The sequence below is a fragment of the Aricia agestis genome, chromosome 6 (genome assembly GCF_905147365.1).
Source record: "Aricia agestis chromosome 6, ilAriAges1.1, whole genome shotgun sequence".
Classification (NCBI taxonomy): Eukaryota; Metazoa; Arthropoda; class Insecta; order Lepidoptera; family Lycaenidae; genus Aricia; species Aricia agestis.
Window position 1 is genome coordinate 8,333,269 of NC_056411.1, and position 21,596 is coordinate 8,354,864.

The 21,596-nt window shown below is 36.8% G+C and overlaps 1 protein-coding gene across 1 annotated transcript; it reads left to right on the top strand.

The window, feature by feature from the left end:
- Window positions 1-16,809: 16,809 nt before the first annotated feature.
- On the top strand, window positions 16,810-19,476 carry LOC121727810. The gene is made up of 2 exons (XM_042115810.1): window positions 16,810-17,174; window positions 18,409-19,476. Exons 1-2 carry the CDS (start codon window positions 17,042-17,044, stop codon window positions 18,993-18,995), a joined length of 720 nt encoding a protein of 239 aa, XP_041971744.1. The 5' UTR covers window positions 16,810-17,041; the 3' UTR covers window positions 18,996-19,476.
- The last annotated feature ends 2,120 nt before the right edge of the window (window positions 19,477-21,596 follow it).

Genomic DNA, 21,596 nt, shown 5'->3' on the forward strand with positions numbered 1-21,596 from the left:
AACGCTCGTGCGAAAGGACACACTGTATAAAGGAGTATTCCCGTCTCTCTCCCTCTGTAGTGTTAACTGTATATGTTGTATCATCCGGTTATATAAACTGTTGACAGATGAGAGTGCCGGCGCGGCCAATGGGGAGGCCCGGGGACCCCGCCTCCGGCCGCCCATTGGCTAGATCATGATGAAACTTTAATTTATAAAGGTGACTTTTTTGAGAACCAGTTTTTGTCCAGACAAAGCGAAATCGAATGAGGCACAAAAAAACACAATTATGTTTGTTATTCGCGATGAGGAGTTTGCTTTTTTATTTATTGTTTAAGTTTTTGTTTACGGTCTCGGCTGAACGTAGTCAATATGTTCCGAGGGGGTTACTCTATGGTTTTGTGGCGATGAGATCGCAGCGATAGTTCTGTCGGTCGTGTGGTATCGCCTGATGCATACTGACATCGTCGTCCGCCCCGCTGCATCCATTTATTACGGACGTATGCTGATTCGACACGATGAACACTTTTATGAGGATATCTTAAATAATGTTTCCCTGACGATAATAATAATTCACCACCCTTAACGCTGCAGATAACGCGACATTCGTATTGTAGTACGAAACAACAATGGAACTCTACGTTTTGTAGAGCTTTGGGGTTTTGTAATAATGTGAATATTATATTTTACCGAACACTAAAACTTCGTGAACTAGGTTCATCTATTATGAGCTACTTTTCGTAGATATTAATCATCCAAACAACTCAGCATTTAGTATCTTTCACATTTAACAAAAATTTGAATCATAATAATATTATATACTATTAGGAATAGTAATCAACAATTTCAAATCTAAAGTTTTCCTTTTCAAGACCCTATAATTTTTATTACAGTAAATAATGTTACGACGCGAAAACACAAAGTTTCAAGCACCTCTTTGGTCATTTTTCTTTTGTTGGTCGGTCTTCGCCCCGTTTTAATGAGCTCAAACATATGAATATTTGTATTTATAAATTGAAATAAAGGTTATCTTAAACTTTAACTTTTATACTAATAACTGTGCTTTGTGGTTAGTAGTATTGCTTATTTCTGATATTTCCATAGGTATATAATATGATAGGATTTTAAAATGGAATAGAGCCTAAAAGTAGGTACAATGAACGAATGGTTTATGAAAATTCTTAAGGTCTTATTATAACCCTGACCCTAAAATAGAACTCACTATACGTTTACATCAATCTCAATAATTCTAAGCTAACATTAAAATTGAAAATTCTATTACCTAAAGCTTAAATTAAAATCACTTTTAAATCAAACCCACCAGTACACCCAACTAATGACGCCGACTCTACAAAAGTACCTCGATTCTACGATATTCGTTCTTTATTCGATACAGATCGTTTCGTATTAAACAACAATTTGTAGTACAAAATTGATAACTAAACTAAACTAGCATTAAACGAGTTTTGATTGGTGAAATCTTTAACAGGCAGCTATTTGATGTACCATACAAGAACAGGTGGCGGATTTACGTTATTTGGTCGGTTTATATCAAGTCAATGTAAGTCGTGGCCAGATGAATTGGACACAGTCCGCCATCCGCCTTTGAATTGATTTCTCTGCTTTGTTTCTCTGATATTATGATATTGAATGTACTGTAACTTCTTGGTGGAAATTCGTGTTCAATTAAATAATTATACACTTTCCTTGCGTCATTTTTTTCATACATAATATTTTCCATACAACAGAATACTTTTTGGTGTTTGCAAGAAAATGGAATAGATCTAACAATGAACAAATCAAATTATCTAAAATACTGGAATCAGGACCCAGCTATCGATATTAATATCTAAATTGTCAATGCGTCACAGCCGGGAGGTGCCAAATTGAAATATTTCAATTTGCTTGTTGAAGGGAATTCGATTTAAATTACAATGAGCCGGGGGGGCTCGAGGGGGCGCTGGGGGAGGCCGGGCGGTGTAATTATTAATGTATAACTGAATATCTGCGCGTATTGTGTTTCGGCCAGGGCGCGGATATCATTAATTTTATACCTGTTGCGATTTGATTGAGTACGTCACGAATAATTGTCATTTTTTCGAGAATGAATATAGTTTTTCTGTAGTTTTAATTAAATGAGGGAGCTGTGAATATGTTATAACCTTAACATTTAAATTTCAAAATAATCGTTACAGCTATGAAAAGAGCGTTGAGTAAGGCTTAAGGTAGGTAGGTAGGTAGGTCATTAAGAAAGTAGTACCGCTGTAACAATAAAATAACAAACCCGTAGCAAGAAAAAAATAATACCTTATAAATAAAATAAAATAAAGGATTTACTTACAGTCTAACGGCCATTCCCAATATTTGATCTATCTCTGGTTTTGCCCTACTAGAGATAGGAATAGCTCACAATTGACATAAAATATATGTCTCTAATGTCTAATCTGAGCTATTCCTATCTCTAGTAGGGCAAAACCAGAGATAGATCAAATATTGGGAACGGCCGTAAATGTCTACTTTCGAAGATATGTATTAACTTTTCTTTTCCTTGTATCACTATTATTAGCAAAATACAAATAAGTGTATACTTTGGTTTTGAAGCACTTTAAAAATACTTAAAATAAATCTCAAGATAATCCTCGAGGCGATTAAATTTCCTGGATATTCGGGTGTGAACCCTGCTTCAGGTGAGAAGGGTGTGTGCGGGGAGCGCGGGGCTGACGCGGGGGGGAGGGGCGCGCAAATGAGAATTCCGGAGCGCTACGACCGATTCGTGAAATGTTCACATTTCGCAAACGTCTCAACTTGGTGTAGGGATGGCGATGTGGCGGTATCGATATCGATAATGTAAAATTTATGAATATGAAAGCATTATAAATCAGGACAATTTAAGGTGGCACCAGCGGTCATTGAACTTTCTAGTCTAGGAGCTGCGTAAAAAATACTTGCACTGCATTCTGTTAACTTAAGAATAAAATTGAATTCTTGTATATACAAAATATTATAGTTTCATCGGAAAACGTCTTTGTTACCTCTTCGTATGATAATCTACAACTATTTATGAGTTTGTAGTGATATTTTTTTCATACTGTGTTCACATCGTACCGTGTACCTATGCAAAATACAATATCACCCTTAGGCCCACTTGCGCCAAAACTTTGAGTTAAATAAATAACCCGGGGCTTAATAACACAGTGTTAACGTTTTTAATTTTTAACTCATACTACATATTGCACCAGAAGAATTTATCACAGAGTCAACTAACCCGGGCTTATGTCATGTTCATTCATTCTTTTTACATCCAGCCAAATATGATAGAGCAAATGCTGAATAATTTAAGTGTACTGCTCTCTCTCGCTCCACAGTACTTTAAATAAGGCCTTATGTCAGATTTCAAATGACACGTGATTCTATGTCATATTGGGTTGTGAATTGCAATTGTGATATTTTGTGCAAATAAATTAAGCGGAAAAGGATAAAAATTGGGAAGAAACACTTGTGTCCAATGTTTATCCAGTCTACCTATTTATAAAGGAGTTCACTAAAGACGCACTAATCCAATGATATTATTATTAAACTTTGGTAGGGAATTACTTTTTATGCTCATGAGTATATTGCAATTATTTTCAATTTTATTTAATAAAAAGAGAACAGTTTTTTTCTAGGCGAAATCTTAGATGGAAATCTTTGTCTCTTTGTGAGTAAATACGGGACCCTAAACAGATCGGTCCGTTCTACTACAATCCTTCTGTAATACGAGTCCGAACTAATGTATTCGATAATTTCTTCATCATCAGATAACAACCACTGATCATTTATCATGGTTAAACGCAAAATAAAACCGGTACCTATTACTGAACACAACAAAGTACATAAGTTATAACCGAAAAATCTTAGTTTTGATATTACTAACCCAGAGTTAGTTCATTTAACCCTCCGACATCGGTGGGTTAAAAATTTAAAAAATTAACTCGCGGTTAACTCCTAACTCTTGGTGGTGCAAGACATGATGTGAATTTAAATTCTAAGGCCCACTTGCGCCAAAACTTTGAGTTAAATAAATAACCCGGGGCTTAATAACTCAGTGTTAACGTTTTTAATTTTTAACTCATACTACATATTGCACCAGAAGAATTTATCCCGGAGTCAACTAACCCGGGCTTATGTCATGTTCATTCATTCTTTTTACATCCAGCCAAATATGATAGAGCGAATGCTGAATAATTTAAGTGTACTGCTCTCTCTCGCTCCACAGTACTTTAAATAAGGCCTTATGTCAGATTTCAAATGACACGTGATTCTATGTCATATTGGGTTGTGAATTGCAATTGTGATATTTTGTGCAAATAAATTAAGCGGAAAAGGATAAAAATTGGGAAGAAACACTTGTGTCCAATGTTTATCCAGTCTACCTATTTATAAAGGAGTTCACTAAAGACGCACTAATCCAATGATATTATTATTAAACTTTGGTAGGGAATTACTTTTTATGCTCATGAGTATATTGCAATTATTTTCAATTTTATTTAATAAAAAGAGAACAGTTTTTTTCTAGGCGAAATCTTAGATGGAAATCTTTGTCTCTTTGTGAGTAAATACGGGACCCTAAACAGATCGGTCCGTTCTACTACAATCCTTCTGTAATACGAGTCCGAACTAATGTATTCGATAATTTCTTCATCATCAGATAACAACCACTGATCATTTATCATGGTTAAACGCAAAATAAAACCGGTACCTATTACTGAACACAACAAAGTACATAAGTTATAACCGAAAAATCTTAGTTTTGATATTACTAACCCAGAGTTAGTTCATTTAACCCTCCGACATCGGTGGGTTAAAAATTTAAAAAATTAACTCGCGGTTAACTCCTAACTCTTGGTGGTGCAAGACATGATGTGAATTTAAATTCTAAGGCCCACTTGCGCCAAAACTTTGAGTTAAATAAATAACCCGGGGCTTAATAACTCAGTGTTAACGTTTTTAATTTTTAACTCATACTACATATTGCACCAGAAGAATTTATCCCGGAGTCAACTAACCCGGGCTTATTCCGGGTTCATTCATTCTTTTTACACCCAGCCAAATATGATAGAGCGAATGCTGAATAATTTAAGTGTACTGCTCTCTCTCGCTCTACAGTACTTTAAATAAGGCTATCTCCTTATGTCAGATTTGAAATGACACGTGGTTCTATGTCGCATTGTGCGTGGGTGTTGTGATATTTTGTGCAAATAAATTAGGCGGAAAATGATAAAAATTGGGAAGAAACACTTGTGTCCAATGTTTATCTAGTCTACCTATTTATAAAGGAGTTCACTAAAGACGCACTAATCCAATGATATTATTATTGAACTTTGGTAGGGACTTACTTTTTATGCTCATTTGTATATTGCAATTATTTTCAATTTTATTTAATAAAAAGAGAACAGTTTATTTTTCTAGGCGAAATCTTCGATGGAAATCTTTGTCTCTTTGTGAGTAAATACGGGACCCTAAACAGATCGGTCCGTTCTGCAATCCTTCTGTAATACGAGTCCGAACTAATGTATTCGATAATTTCTTCATCATCATCAGATAACAACCACTGATCATTTATCATGGTTAAACACAAAATAAAACCGGTACCTATTACTGAACACAACAAACTACATAAGTCATAACCGAAAAATATCAGTTTTGATATTACTAACCCAGAGTTAGTTGATTTAACCCTCCGACATCGGTGGGTTAAAATTTTAAAAAATTAACACGAGGTTAACTCCTAACTCTTGGTGGTGCAAGACATGATGTGAATTTAAATTCGAAGTATAATATAACTCATAGTAAAGCGTGTTAACCCAGTCTGGCGCAAGTGGGCCTAAGAATAATTTAACTCAGAGTTAAGCGTGTTAACCCAATCTGGCGCAAGTGGGCCTTAGTCTAAACATCTGTTACTTCATTGTCAATCGCGGTTTGAATGAATAGAAAATGACAAGTTTTTGACAGGGTCAATGACCGCTACAGACAGAATTCCGCGATTTGAGAATAGTATCCTACATGTACATAGCATCGACTCTTCTATTTTAGGCAATGTCAGCTGCAGCTTTTTTCCTTGTTCGTTTCTATTAAGCCACAAAATGGTTATCTCATAATATTATGTAAACCATATTAAACGCTGGTTTGACGTAAATTATAATTCGATCGTACAGGGAACGTTATATTATTAATGATGCATAAAATAGCCAGTTGTCTCGGGGTTACTAGTCTTAATTTTTGACGGTAGGTCACGAACAGTATAAAATAATTTCAACGCCAGCCAACTATCCAATCGATTATTTTATAAACTTAACGGAGTTAAATTGATACTTCTAGCAAAAACGCTACTTACTACGGCTACGAAATTGCTACGCTGCTACGGCGTAGCAAACAAATCTGAAAAAACATAAGATTACCAGAAATAAATGTAATAATTATTGTTATCGTTCATAGCAACTTACCATTCATTTATTTATAGTGATTAATGATCGATATTTTTAATTCCTACGATTCAACCAGTCAAATCTGGTCATGTGGTACGAACTATTAGTTATTTGAAACTTTATATACGAAACAGTTTTAATATTATTTGTTTTAGTATTCCTTTCATTGCGTTAATTAGGTCACATATTTAAATGAGCTTCTACGATAAAGTTAAAACTTTGACGTCATTCATCGACATTCAACTTCCCCCATCCCTAAACACCGTGGGAGCGTCTAGCGAGCAAATATCTTGGTAAAGCGTTAAAATGAAATGTTCGCTATTTGAATATCATCCCTCCCCCTCACCCCTCTACCTCCGTCTCACTCAGACACAGATCATATTAAAAGGTGTTAATGCCAGGTTGATTTTGAACGAAACACGTTTAGGAGTTTTAAGTTATTACTTTTTCGTTTTCGTATTTTTACAGTGAGTTTCACTTTATGAGGCACTTATTATATATACCTCAATTGTTTTAAATTTTATTTTTTATTTTTAATTAAAACAATTGAGGCGAATAATTATGCAACCTACTCAATACACATAAAATACCATACTACATTTATTTTGAAACCTCCTAGCATAATAAAATAAGTGCCTCATAAAGTGAAACTCACTGTAAAATACGATAACGAAAAAGTACGTTATATGTCATGACATGAATTGGCCTATTTGCAATATTAAAAAAAAATGTTTTATTCCGCTGCTTTTCAATATTATTGCGTAACTTTCATTACTTGTCCATGTATATTATTTACTTTATGGCATATTTCTGTAATGACCTCACCTACCCAAAATTTATAACAGCTTTTTTCAGGCTATCTTTTACCATTCTGTAACAACGTAGCTACAGTAATGGAGTGGGCCCCGCCCGCCGGGGGCCGCCGGGGCCCAATCCCGGGGCCCGCAACTGTTGCAAGCGCGCCATTGGTGACGCAAACGGATACATTGTAGAGTATACCTACGCATAGGCTTTATACCTCTTCCTAGTGGTATTTGATATAGTACGTAACAAATTTGAAGGTATTTTTTTTAATTTTTAACAAAAAAAAAACACTTATTGAGACTCGAAACATATCGCGTTATATCGACTCATCCATTTACAATGCTAGACATGATGTTAACCTTTCTCTAGAATCAGTTTTTTCACTGCATTATAACCCGCTGAAATCAAAAGACTATAACAATATTATTTCTCATAGGTTGCTCTTTGGAATATACATAGTTTCTATCACGAATTATTATTTTTGAAAAGACGTTTCGTTTAGAAAAAAATTAAAGTTATTTTGTGTTAGTCTACGTCTGTCTACGTCCTAAAATTTTATATGTAGTCTCCTAATCTAATCATAAAAACCGATAACATAAGCTTTTGAAAAAATAACACCACGTGGTCCAGTCACACAAAACAAATAAATAAAACGAATAGCCTAACAAACAGTAAAGAAAGCTATAAAATATAACTAGAAATGATGGTTATCGGTGTTTTGCATCAGCACTGTTAGGTACAGATGTTATTTTACCTTTAACATGACCTTAACGTGAAGAACACAAGGGTTATTTTCATACAACTCCGAGGTCATAAGGGTTGTAGTGTGTGGTACGGTCAGCAGAAACGCGAACAAATAGACAGTGGCGCGGTGGCGACCGCTGCCGAATATGGCCGCCATACGTCACTACCGCTGGACACACGAAATCCATAGTCAGGATATACCGGGTTTAGTACCTATTAGTGCTAGAGTTCTTCGTTTTCTGTTGCAGGAATATACATACACACAGTCTTAAAATACGATCTCAACGCTATCTCATATAATAATTGACAATCGAAAATCAAATGTCAAGGATAAAAACAATTAGACATCAAAGTGGCCGATTTTCAACTATGATAAACGTTTTATTGCTAAAGTTGCGCCGTGCTTTGTAGTGTGTTGCAAGTTGATAGTGCGCAAAATAATTAGATTAATAGTTACTACACTATCTCCAGAGGTACTATCAGAGAAGTTCATTAATAGGCAGACGGCGGACCTATGTAATATTACGATTAATTTTTTTCTAACTTTTTTGGTAAAAAAGTGAGCCCCGTGCGAGTTTCTTACGCCGGTTCTTCGCGCCGGGTTAGTTCCCGAACCGGTGGCAGGCACCATGTAGAACCTTCTGAAAATATTTATTTTAAATTTATTCAGAAATAAAACAATTTTGATTTTTATATTTGCGTTATGTCAAAGCCAACCGATGGATCACGAGTCACGACTATCATTAAATTGACATCACACGACCAAACGACATGGGTCATTTCTTCGATGGTACATCTGCTTTTATTATTTACTTAATAACTTTTAAATTACTATCTAAAAAAATATGTGAACTAGCTATTAAAATATTACACCTTATCCACATAGTGACACCGTCAGGCGTCTAGCTGACCAACAAAAACTAAAGGCCGTCGCTCGGCTGCGGCTGACTTGATAGAGGGACTTCCGTCACAGTTTTTTTACTTCTCCTTTATACGGCAGGCTTTTTTAGCCAGCCTATTCGTTTCCATACGTGAATATTCTTTTTACGTTTATTGTTCGCAAAAATGGAAAAAATTGCATGTACGCAGCTTTTTCGGCGGTCCGAATTCGAGTTAGGCAAGATCAATATCCAACGTTTAAACGTTAGAGGCTTGTAAAGTTAGTTGGAAGTTGGAACTAAAATGAATGTTGATCATTGCCAGTGAAAGAAATGGTGGTCGCTTAATTAGTAGAATAATTCTACTGCACGTAGCTACGGCGTAGCATAACGTAGCGCTGCTACGAATTACTAGACGCGTAGTATCATTGTTTTCGACTAAGAGCTGACGGGCAAATCGGTCATGTGGCTTCAACTGTATTAAAACTCCGACCTTTTCTGATAATTAATCTGCGTGCTGGCAGGCCGTGGGCGGTGGGTGTGGGTGTAGTGGGGTCGGGAAAAAATGGAAAAAATGTAGATTCAGCGACTTTTCTTTTCCAAACAGTTGCTCTGTACTTCCTGTGCACCCAAAAAAATGTTAAATGGAATGGTGGGAAGGTGTTGCCATCGTTAATTAAAAGTAGGAAAATTATTGTTATTTTCATGTGGTTTCAGCTGTGTTGGCTTTTTTTTTCTGACGCGAAATTAGTATGTAATACCAAAAAAAAATTGCCATGACAAAATAAATCAAAAATCACATGAAAATAATAATAATTTTCCTACTTTAAATTAACGCTGGCAACCTCTTGCCACCACCCGATCGATTTAATTTTTGCGATGCGAACACCAGATGAATTTCTAAGTTGAAAAATTTTAATCGCTAACGTATTTTTGTATATATAACAACTTAAAAATTGACTGCATAGTTAAAGTTGCATATTTTCATGGGTACGCTCAATCCTAAAAGTTTGAATAGTGCTTTAAAACATACTGATTAAAAGGAGGTATTCCCACTCTCTTATATCTATAAAATAAAATAAAAATAAAATTATATGTATATACTAATATAATAATTGGGAAGAGTTTGTTTGTTTGTTTGAACGCGCTAATCTCAGGAACTACTGGCCCGATTTGAAAAAATCTTTCAGTGCTAGATAGCCCATTTATCGAGAAAGGCTATAGGCTATATTTTATCACGCTAATACTAATAGGACCGGAGAAATAGAAGAAAGTGTGGAAACAACGGGGGAAATTATTTGAAAGGGCTTATCTCACGAACTACTGGAGCAATTTTTCTGTTATTTGGCACAGATAAGAAATAGACCATCATAGGCTATTCTTTGTGGACTAATTTGTCTGTGAAATATCTAATTTACGCAGGCGAAGCTGCCCGGAACGATATATTTCGCGTAGTCACGACCTCACAACATCACGCGTAAACGGCTGGATCCATTTTGCTGGGTATAAAGATACTTTGAGTCTCGAAAAAGAATATAGAATACATTTTGTCCCGAAAAATGTACGGCTACTGCACAATATACTTTTATGATTTGCGCGTAAACTATTCAATCTATTTTGATGGAATTTGGTATGGAGATACTTTGAGTCTCGGGAAAGGACAAGGAATACTAATTTTATCCCGGAAAATGTACGGTTACCGCACAATAAACTTTTATTATTCTCGCCTAAACTTATATTTAATCTATTTTGATGAAATTTGGCATGGAGATTGGAGATTTACTAATTTGAATCTAGGATATTTAACCGATTGAGCTGAAATTTTGCATGCACGTTGAGTTTGGATGACCATGCACGATATGGTTTGTGAGTTGTGACATCACTCTAAATCCAATATGGCCGACCATCCAAGATGACGAAATAATTATTTCCTTTGCAGTCCTACAATATGGAATATAAATGAAAGGGTTTTTATGAGAGTAACTCGAAAATTAATGTAATTTCATTCTACATCCAACATGGCGGCTCGTCCAAGATTAGGGAATAGTTATTATTTATGCACTTCTGCAATATGGATATCAAATGAAAGGGCTCATTGAAAGTAACTCGAAAACGAATGTCATAATGTCATTCTACATCCAATATAGCGGCTTAGCCAAGATAGGGGAATAGTTATTTTAAAGCACTTCTATAATATGGGTATCAAATAAAAGGGCTCATTGAGAGTAAATTGAAAAGTCAAGAGAAATAGTCAGTCGTGTCGTGTCGTGTCGTGACTGACTGACGGGTTTCATAAAATGCCCGGTTGAATCCGGTCTCTTTTGTTAAATGAAATTTAACTTTTCAGTCATGCAGAAATCTAGCCAGAGATAACTAAAAAACAAAAAATAAATTATAAACAAAAAACTTTTTGAGAAAAAGCTTTTATTTAAATAGTCTAAAAAGAATAAAATAATTTCTCCCTAAAAAATTTAACTATTAAGTTATAATCCTCAATATATTATACAATTTGCATGATAATAAAAGCTTGTCGCGCTATCAGTACTTGATAAATATTTATTAAAATAAAAATATAATATTAATTTACTCAGTTAAATTGTATTATTAGTTTATTTTCAAATCGCGCGACAAGCTTTTATTATCATGCAAATTGTATAATATATTGAGGATTATAACTTAATAGTTAAAATTTTTAAGGAGAAATTATTTTATTCCTTTTAGACTATTTAAATAAAAGCTTTTTCTCAAAAAGTTTTTTGTTTGTAATTTATTTAAAGTTCCTTACCCAAATAGAAAATATTACAAAGACTTTGAAGCCTGTCTGTCTGTCCGTCTCCAGGCTGTATCTCAAGAACTACGCTAGCTAGATAGTTGGCATAAATAACGTTTTTCTATTGCCGCTATAGCAACAAATACTAAAAAACAAAATAAAGAAAGTATTTGAAGGAGGCTCCCATACAAGAAATACCTTAATTTGGCCTTTTGCCGTCAATGTGACCACAAAATACTCAATTGTGATTATTTTATTAATCAGTACATTTTATAAAACGAAGTCCTTAGTTCGGTTTGTCTGTATGTCTGATCGTGGTAAACTCAAAAACCACTGCACGGATTTTCATGCGCTTTTCAATCGGAATAGGTAATGATTTTTCGTGAGGTTTAGGCATATTAATTAATTTGTTACCGACTTCCAAGAAGGAGGAGGTTATACGTTCGGCTGTATATGTATCTTTTTTTTTTTCGATGTTCAACGAGATTTGTTTGTGATCCGATTTTTAAAATTCTTTTTGTGTTGTATAGGGTTTAACTCGAATTTGGTACCATGTTCACAAAAGTGGTGATCTGATGATGGGATCCTAGAGGAATCGAGGGGACTCCTTGAAATTTGTATGGAAACATATAGTGATTTAAATTTTTTCTGAAGCATTCGAGGTAAATGCTACCAAAAGTAAGATTTCGCACCAGGTATACCCTGGATCCGAAGGTACCCAACAGAACTTTTGAATCCTTATAGATACAGGTTCGGGGATTTCGGCGTTGTTTAAACAACTGAAAGTATAAGCCAATACATAAATTTATTTGATCATCATCATCAAAATCATAATTATGCCATGGGTCATCACATTATGACCCAATTATTGATGCTTTTCGTGATACTTTACATCGAAGCAGATGTTTTTGTTGATTATTTCGCTGTTTGTGGACCGATCTTCAAAATTCTTGTGTTGTTGTATAGGGCATAATCTTGATTTTGTATAATAATTACGAAAGTGGTGAGCTGATGATGGGATCTATGAGCAATCGAGGGAAATCCTTGAAATTTATCAAAAGACTCATAGTGGTTAAAATGTTGTTTCTGGTAACTTAAACATATGTTACGAATAAGAGAAAGTTCATACAAAGGTGTCTCTTGGTCCAAAGGCACTGTACAGAACTCCTGAACCTTTAAAGATAAAAGTTTTTAAATTGCAGTATCGCTTAGATAACAGCAAGCATTTACCACAATTTCGCTTACAGTAACATAATGTGAATAGTTAACATTCGTAGTGGTTATTTAAGCATAAAGCCTTATCTTGTAAATAACTAAAAAGAGGGAAATTATTATTTTTAACAAAAAATTAAAAACGACTTCCAAGGTAAAAACAATAATAATATGAACTAAAAAGTAATTAAATAACTTTTACTCTATAATAGTGCCTTTTTCAGAATTCGTCTAAATCTCAACTATTTCTGTACATACTACGGTCTTCATTACTTTGAAGTCGGTTATGGTTTTTTTGGAGCTTATGGCCTGGTTGCTGAGACCATGGGCGTACCGAGGGGGGGGGGGGGGGGGGGCAGAGGGGGCTGCCCCCCCCCCTGGCTCATGTTGATGTCCCTACTAAGTATATTATCTAGTACTTTCATCAATAAAAATAACGAATTTTTGCAATTTGTTTGCAATACAACTAAAAATTATTATTTTTTTATTCTTTATAAACACCTAGCTTATAAAAAATCTGATTTGCCCCCCTGGCCCAGATTCTGCGTAATTTGCCCCCCCCCTGGCCCAGATTCTGCGTAATTTGCCCCCCCCCCCCCCCCCCTGGCCCAGAACCTGGGTAATTTGCCCCCCCCCCCCCCCCCGCCCCCTGGCCCAGAACCTGGGTACGCCCATGGCTGAGACCTTTAAGCCACAACTTTATTTTGTTCTGAAGACATCATGTGTGCGTTCAGAAATTTATTTTTTGTAAAATGTCTACAAAGTTCAGGTACTGTTATATTTATTTGTATTAGACATTAATTTTCGAAAATTATTTGTTGATTATTTAATTTTTAATTCCCGAAAATAATACCTAAGATTTATTCTACAGTAAAAACATAAAATCATCGGAAAGGAACGGAATTTAGGGAATAAAAAATCAGTTGGTAAAGGTTATAAGATTAAGGAAAAACAATCTACAGGTTAACAAAAGTGTAAATGTCTTTTTATAGGTTGTCTATGATTTTGATTTATAAGCTATTCATACGTAGTGGTTATATACTCTTTAAGCTATTGTCTATGTCTCGAAAGTTCAGGCACTGTTATTATATTTGGTGGTTTTATGCGAGTGCACATTTTAATAACAATGCCGCGTCCTAGAAGATCTAATCTTTCCCAGCGAAGCCGTAATGCAATTAGGCAACGGAATATCGCGAGTCAATTATCTGATGGAGAACGAGAAATTGCACGAGAACAGCGCCGCGTTAGTATGTAGCAAAGAAGGGCCTTAATTCGTGCTTCTTAAACACAAGAGCAAAGAGAGGCAGCCCGTGAAACGGCTAGGTTAGAAACGAGAAATCGTCGAGCTTATCGTACAGATGAACAGAGGAATAATCTTCGAAGTGCAAGAAGAAATGGTTAAAGTATTGATTTGAATCGAGCAGCGTTTCTGTATGATTGCACCATCGACTACAGCTTGCATCGTTTATTGGTCCAATGGAGGTTGTTTGCCAGCATTGTGGAGCATTGAAGTTTGCTGGTGAAACGCCTGGTTTGTGCTGCCTTAGTGGTAAAGTGAAATTGCCATTATTGGTCCCGCCATCAGAGCCATTGTGCTCCCTGCTTTATGGCGAAACACTAAAATCACGACATTTTCCTTCGGTTTTCCTTCCTGGCGCTATAACTCCAGAACGCACGAACCGATTTCCACGGTTTTGCATTCGTTGGAAAGGTCTCGGGCTCCGTGAGGTCTATAGAAAAAAAATCAGAAATACCTTCAAGAGAAAAGCAGGAAAATAAGGAAAATAATTTTATGGCAAAACAACATTTGCCGGGACAGTAGAATAGTATTATATAAATTATAAAATAATAAATTAGTTAATTTTATTTTATTATTTATTATTATTATTTATTACATATTTTTTTTTGATTATTTAAATTAAATAAATTCATCTCAGAGAAACCAAATACATATTGGGCAATTTATTGATGGTATACGAAAAGACTCCAAGTATTATTGTGCTTTATTAAAAAAACCTGATGATGTAAAAAATTCAAAAAGATCAACACATTCAATTGAAATAAATCAAAGAATATGAAACGAGCAAACGGGTCACCAGATGGAAAGCAACTTCCGTCGCCCATGGACACTCGCAACATCAGAAGAGCTGCAGTTGCGTTGCCATCCTTTTAAGAGGGAATAGGGTAATAGGACAGGGGAGAGTAGGGAAGAGAATAGGGTAGGGGATTGGGCGGTGGGCCTCCGGTAAACTCACTCACTCGGCGAAACACAGCGCAAGCGCTGTTTCACGCCGGTTTTCTGTGAGCCCGTGGTATTTTTCCGATCGAGCCCGCCCATTTGTGCCGAAGCATGGCTCTCCCACGTCACAACCATACAAAATTTTAAAAAGTAGCGGTACTACGGAACCCTACCTATATTGCGCGTGGCCCAACACGCACTTGGCCGGTTTTTTTATTTTTATTTTCTAAACTATCTATTTTCATCAAAAAAATCAATGAACACTATGAGGGAACTTTTGAGATTGACAGCTCCCGGACCATAAGTATATTTATATTCTCTTTGATAATTTAAAATTAATTATATAGTGTTAATTTTAAAGTTCTATGTGTAATCAAGCTGTGATTCTATTGTTAGAAGTCTGATAGTTTTTTTTTTATGAAATAAGGGGGCAAACGAGCAAACGGGTCGCCTGATGGAAAGCAACTTCCGTCACCCATGGACACTCGCAGCATCAGAAGAGCTGCAAGTGCGTGGCCGGCCTTTTAAGAGGAAATAGGGTAATAGGGGAGGGTAGGGAAGGAAGGAAATAGGATAGGGGATTGGGCCTCCGGTAAACTCACTCACTCGGCGAAACACAGCGCAAGCGCTGTTTCACGCCGGTTTTCTGTGAGAACGTGGTATTTCTCCGGTCGAGCCGGCCCATTCGTGCCGAAGCTTGGCTCTCCCACGTATAAACAACAAAATAAAATAGTATATAATATATTTTTGATTTTGAAAGAAATTACATGTTTTCTTTATACAAAATATTTTTTTATTTCTTCTTGTTACCACTTTTCAATACGCCAGTATAAATAAGTGATTAGACTAAAAATATTTAATAAAATTCATGGTACGAATCCACCCATACCAAAAAAGAATTCGTCGTTTCATACCACTCCAAGCACCGCGGTACGAAACAGGTAATTCAAAAACAGTACTTCGCTGTTTCATACCGCGGTATGAAAAATAAGTGGTATGAAACAGGAAGGACCCGTTGCTCCTTGCCCCTGTGTGGCTACGCCCAAGGGCCTAAAAGATAATTTGTTCTCAAAGTGGACAGTAGACAAAATAAGTTTCGGAACCCCTGCTATAGAGTATAGTGCCTATAGTGGCCTTAAGAAGATGTGAAAATTTCACTAGTCTAGCTATAGCGGTTCTGGAATGACAGCCTGGAGACAGACAGACAAACGGACAGACAGACGGACGGACAGTGAAGTCTTAGTAATAGGATCCCTCTTTTAACCTTAGGTACGGAAGCCTTAAAAGTAACATGAACTCGTTGCCAACCTCCTTTTTATAACATCGAAAATTGTTTAGGGTTCGCCATCTAATATCGAGTAGAAATATTAAAATGTCAGAACAGACTTGCAAGACTTTAGTAAAGTAGCTTATTAAAAGGTTCAACTAAAACTCAATAGATGACGCTTTGCTAACTTGTTCCAATAGCATCTAAGAGATGGCGCTTTATAAGAACTACTATTTTAAATAGTCGGTTTAGCATCAATCAGGTGTTTTTTTTGCTATTATAAAATGCCAGATAAAAATATATTCGCTGTCCTTTGAAACTTTTACCTGATACCTACTTTTCAACAATGCTGCTTACGCAACGCTTTCGCGTCGCGTCGGGCCGCGGCGGGCGCGTGGCGGTCTCTGGCGCCCATGCGTCGCGCCGCGGCGTCGGTGGTCGGCGCGCCCTGCCCCGCCGCGCCGCGGTCGCGCCGCGCGCCGTCAACAAAACAAAATTGAGTCCGACCGTGCCGAGACTCTGCAAAACCGGTGTACCCTAGACGGCCGGCGCGACGCGACGGGGCGTCTGCGGGGCGGGACGGCGGCGTTCAAAAGTATTTTGTAGTATCCCGGTTCTGTGGAGAGGGAGAACACGTCGCGCCGAGCGCGGCGCTTAGTAAATATTGCCCAGAACAACCTCAAAATGGACATCGAAAGGCTAATAGAGTGTGTACGAAAACATGTTTTCCTGTACGACGTAACTCATGTCGACTACAAGAACGTCAGCCTAAAGAACGCTATTTGGGAGGCTATAGGGAATCAGCTCGATCAGAGCGGTAAGTTGAAACATTTGGTCGCTTTGTACATTTATGTACCTACTTACCTACGTTTCGGTTTGTGTGTATTTACTATTTAGTGCAGGTAAACCTACTGTGCATTATAGACTACTAGATGACGCCCGCAACTCCGTTGCGCCAAATTCGTTTATCGCGCGGGAACCGTACATTTTTCCGGGATAAAATGTATCATATGTCCTTACCCGGGACTTAAAATATCTCCATACCAAATTTCAGCAAAATCGGTTCAGCGGTTTGGGCGTGAAGAGATAACAGACAGACAGACACATTTTTACCAACCTGCACTAAATCCATTAAGTATGGATTTAGTGCAGGTTAGTACTACTAATATATATTCTGTGGTGCAGGTAAACTGTGCATTATAGACTATAGTAGCCCAAATTACAGGAACGCAATTCAGACTTTGAAACTCATTTAAGTACCTATGTTTTCCTCATATTTTAACTTAGTGCTTGATTCAAGGTAGGCAACGAAAACGAAACTAAATAAAGTAAGTACAATAAAGTTACATCGCTACAGCTAGCGTGCGAGGAAGTAAATTATTTCAGGTTTTGTAGGCCTGCTTTTAAAGATAAAATCATAGATCTAGTTATTATTGTTTAAAAGTTTGTAACGTAAGTAATTGGGTAAGTATAAAACAACAAAATCATAAGTAACATTTTTAGGGTTCCTTACCCAAAGGGTGAAAACGGGACACTATACCGACTTCGCTGTCTGTCTGTCTGTATGTCTCCAAACTGTAGGTATATCAAAAACCGCGATAGCTATATACACTTCTGAAATTTTACACATTTTTTATGCTAGGAAGTTAATCCATATCCATAGTTCCATACTATCCATATTTACTATAATATTATAAATGCTAATGTCTCTCTGTCTGTCTGTTGCCTCTTCACGCTCAAACCGCTGAACTGATTTTGCTGAAATTTGGTATGAAGAAATGTGCTTTGAATACCTACCGGGAAAGGTCATAGGATACTTTTCATCCCGGAAAAATGTACGGTTCCCGCGCGATAAACGAGTTTTCGCGCAACGGAGCTGCGGGCGGTCAGTATAAGTATATTAAAATTATGAATAATATGATGTTTAAATACAATATAATATAAGTACCTACTCGTATCTATAGAGGGTGACAATAGTTTTAAGCGTTTTGCCCTAGCACGTCATGTTCAGTCAGGGGAATTTAAATTTAGCACAATCTCTTTATTTGCAGGTGATGCAGTGAGAACAAAATGGAAAACATTAAGAGATGGCTACACAAAATACAGAAAGATAGCGAAGATGACGACGGGGACAAACAAAAGACTGTCACAATATCTTTGGAGCTCACAGCTGAGTTTCCTAGACGACTACAACACACCACGGTACGGAAATACCACCGAGTCTCCTCCGCGTCCTGACAACCCTGAAGAATACAATATGTACGCGCAAACTATTTCCAGTTTAGCCAGGACGACCAAAGACAAAAGACGAGGCACAAAAAGAGAATCCAATGAGGTCAACGAACTATACAACTACTTTAACAAAAAAAAGAAAATGGACTACGACGGAATCGACCATTTGTTCTTGAGCTACGCGGACGCTTTTAAGAAGTTCCCTCCCCGCGAGCAGGCGATACTGAAGATTAAGCTGGCGAAAATGTTCTCTGATACTGAGTTGAGGCTACTATACAGTGATGACTCTCACTGTTCTCCTTCCACTTCCACATACGACTGGTTCAGCAACACTTACGAGGCTTTCAGAAACGGCGAATACATGGGCGTCAAAACCGAGGAATCGGAGCATTGTGATAGGTCATAACTGAAGACGTGAGTGGAAGATCATAATAACGCCGCGTTCCATTTAGCGTTAAAAACGATCAAAACGCTCAAAATGCCTCCTATTTTTAACGCTAAAATCTAAATGGAACGCAGGGCATGTAGCAGTAAAAATGCCGTTTTTTTATATAAATGGAGGCTTTAGGGCCGGAAAATTATTTGAAATAAAAAAAATCTGCATTTTATATGTAGCCAGATACATTAGCCTGGTGATGAAGTAGATAAGTTACAAGGTTGTTCAATTACGGTGACGGTGGTCGGTTTCATTAAAGTCCAGGCCAGTTGGGCGGGAATAATTTTTATAGTGCCCAAGTGTGTACGCAGCACACAAGAGCAGTCATTCTTCCTTTACTCTCATAACCGAGTGAGGCAGACCGACACGACTGGACGACGACTTATACATACCTAGACTTAGTTACTATACCTACTGATAGATTTAATGAATAAAATATTTATTTAAGGATTTTAGGACTTTCATTACTTATTAAAATCAAAATTTTGTTTCAGAATCATCCAGGTAGTAGGTATTCAATATTATACTTAAGTAAGTACTTAATATATTATTTTATACAAACTTTTTTGGTTGACCAGGCTTATTCAGATTTAAGTATGTAACTTAATAATTAATCATCTCTAATCTAATCTAACATAAATCAATCTGCAAATTACAGCAGTATTTTATTTCTACAGGGTGCAATTTAACCTACCTGCCAAATTTTTTTTGGGGCTTCGGTATTATTAGGTAAGTCCATTAAACCTAAAAATAGGGTGTTAATTTTTTTACAATAACATATTTTATCCCAAAAAAAAAATCGATGCACAATGGTCACTCCATAAGTTCATAATAATTACGATATTGCGAGGTCGCTACTACATCGCGCGCGATATCCAATCGGAAGGCCGGTTATGCGTACGGGTAAAGCGGGGGTGACGCCAGCGACCGTTTAGTGCCACGCGCGTAGATGTATAGCTAACACGTAATTATTTTGTTTGTCACGGCCCCCTCGGCCCCCGCGCTTTAATTAGTGTCTGTTACAATGTACCCTAACCACGATCGAGTGTTATGAAATGTGGAGGTGCTACATTTTGAGTGGCGAAAGATTACGCGGAACCCAGAGACTGTACGAGCAAGAAAGCCTTCCTCGTCTTCGTAACAGCTGATTGATGATTCTCGAATGCAGCAGCTGTACCCTGAATCTGAATCGCGAAACAATCAAAGACTCGGATTATGGACAGTTCGCTCTTCGCAACACCTGCACACGCCTAGCTAGCCTCGAAGACATGCCTCTAACGAGGTTAAAAGTGACAAAGTTGTGCTTAACAAACTTTTAAAGTCTTAAAGACAATGTGCAAAACGCGCTAGACTGCTTAGAGCAAAACGGATTGCAGTTTGAACTATGTTAAGTGTAGACAAGATGGAAGTAAATAAGATTTAGAGGTAGGTTATTTTGATTTTTAATTAATTGTACTGTGTACATAAGTTAATTGAATTTTTTAAATACGCCTAAATGCAAAGGATATGGTTTAGATTTATTATAAATTTCTAAAGTGCTTATTTTTCGTACCTAATTAGAAAGTTGTAATTTTCCATTATTTTGATGTGTATCAATTAATTTTATGTTAAACATACCTGTCTACGTCCTTTACATTTGACGGTCCTAAGTCCGTCAAAGTATGAAGAGAAAATTCGCAACTTATGATAATAACAAGAATGCAGTGGCGGATTAATCAAATTAAGCAATTGCCTAGGGCATCACGTCTGAGGTTGCCAGAAGAGTAAAGGTTCAAAGACCGATTCGGATACGGATCGAGTCGGTCGAGATACGGATAGGGGGGCCCACAGGCATGGATTGCTTAGGGCATCAAGTAGTCTTAATCCGTCACTGCAAGAATGTCAATGGAAGGACGGGGCGGGGCCGGGCCGCGCATGTGTCCATATTTTGTGGTGTTTGGTAGGCTAACTTTCGGAGGCTATTTCTCAAAATTTTAGTACTGAGTGATTATAAAAGAAGAAATACGTGTATTTTTATTTTTAACAAGGATCATTATATCCAAATTTGGCAGGAAAGTTAAATTGCACCCTGTATATGAGGCACATTTCTAACTAAGTAAAGTTTTTGCTGAGCTCAAATAGCCTTATAAATGTTGTTTCAAAATGTTTGTGGATAGTTTACAAACATTACATAGAAAACTAAGTACCATTAACTCTAACGTTTTTCAAACGGTTTCTAGCAAGGTACGGTCTATATAGGTACTTAGTTGCTACGTTTTGTTAGGTATTGAGTAGCGAGTTAGTACAAATCAGGCTTTTAAAAAAAAACAATGCCAAGCTACGTTTCAAGTAGATCAATATTACAAATAATAATTTTGGTCACAATATTATCATCACCTATCAGTGCTAAAGTTCTCAGATACAAGGGACATTCACTGAAGCCTTTAGAAAATGTTTACGGTGATAAAACCAACGAAAATAATTCTATTCTAATTTCATTGCTGACTTCGCTGTGCAAGAAGTTTCCCCATGTGCCGTGCCGAGTTATAACTGGAGACAAAACATTGCAGCGACTCATAGAAAAATCTCTGC

Bases quoted from the DNA above. Each gene is read 5' to 3' on its own strand.
- LOC121727810 (XM_042115810.1), top strand. From the start codon at position 17,042: ATGGACATCGAAAGGCTAATAGAGTGTGTACGAAAACATGTTTTCCTG. The intron at 17,175-18,408 runs GTAAGTTGAAAC...CTTTATTTGCAG, and splicing joins GAATCAGCTCGATCAGAGCG to GTGATGCAGTGAGAACAAAA.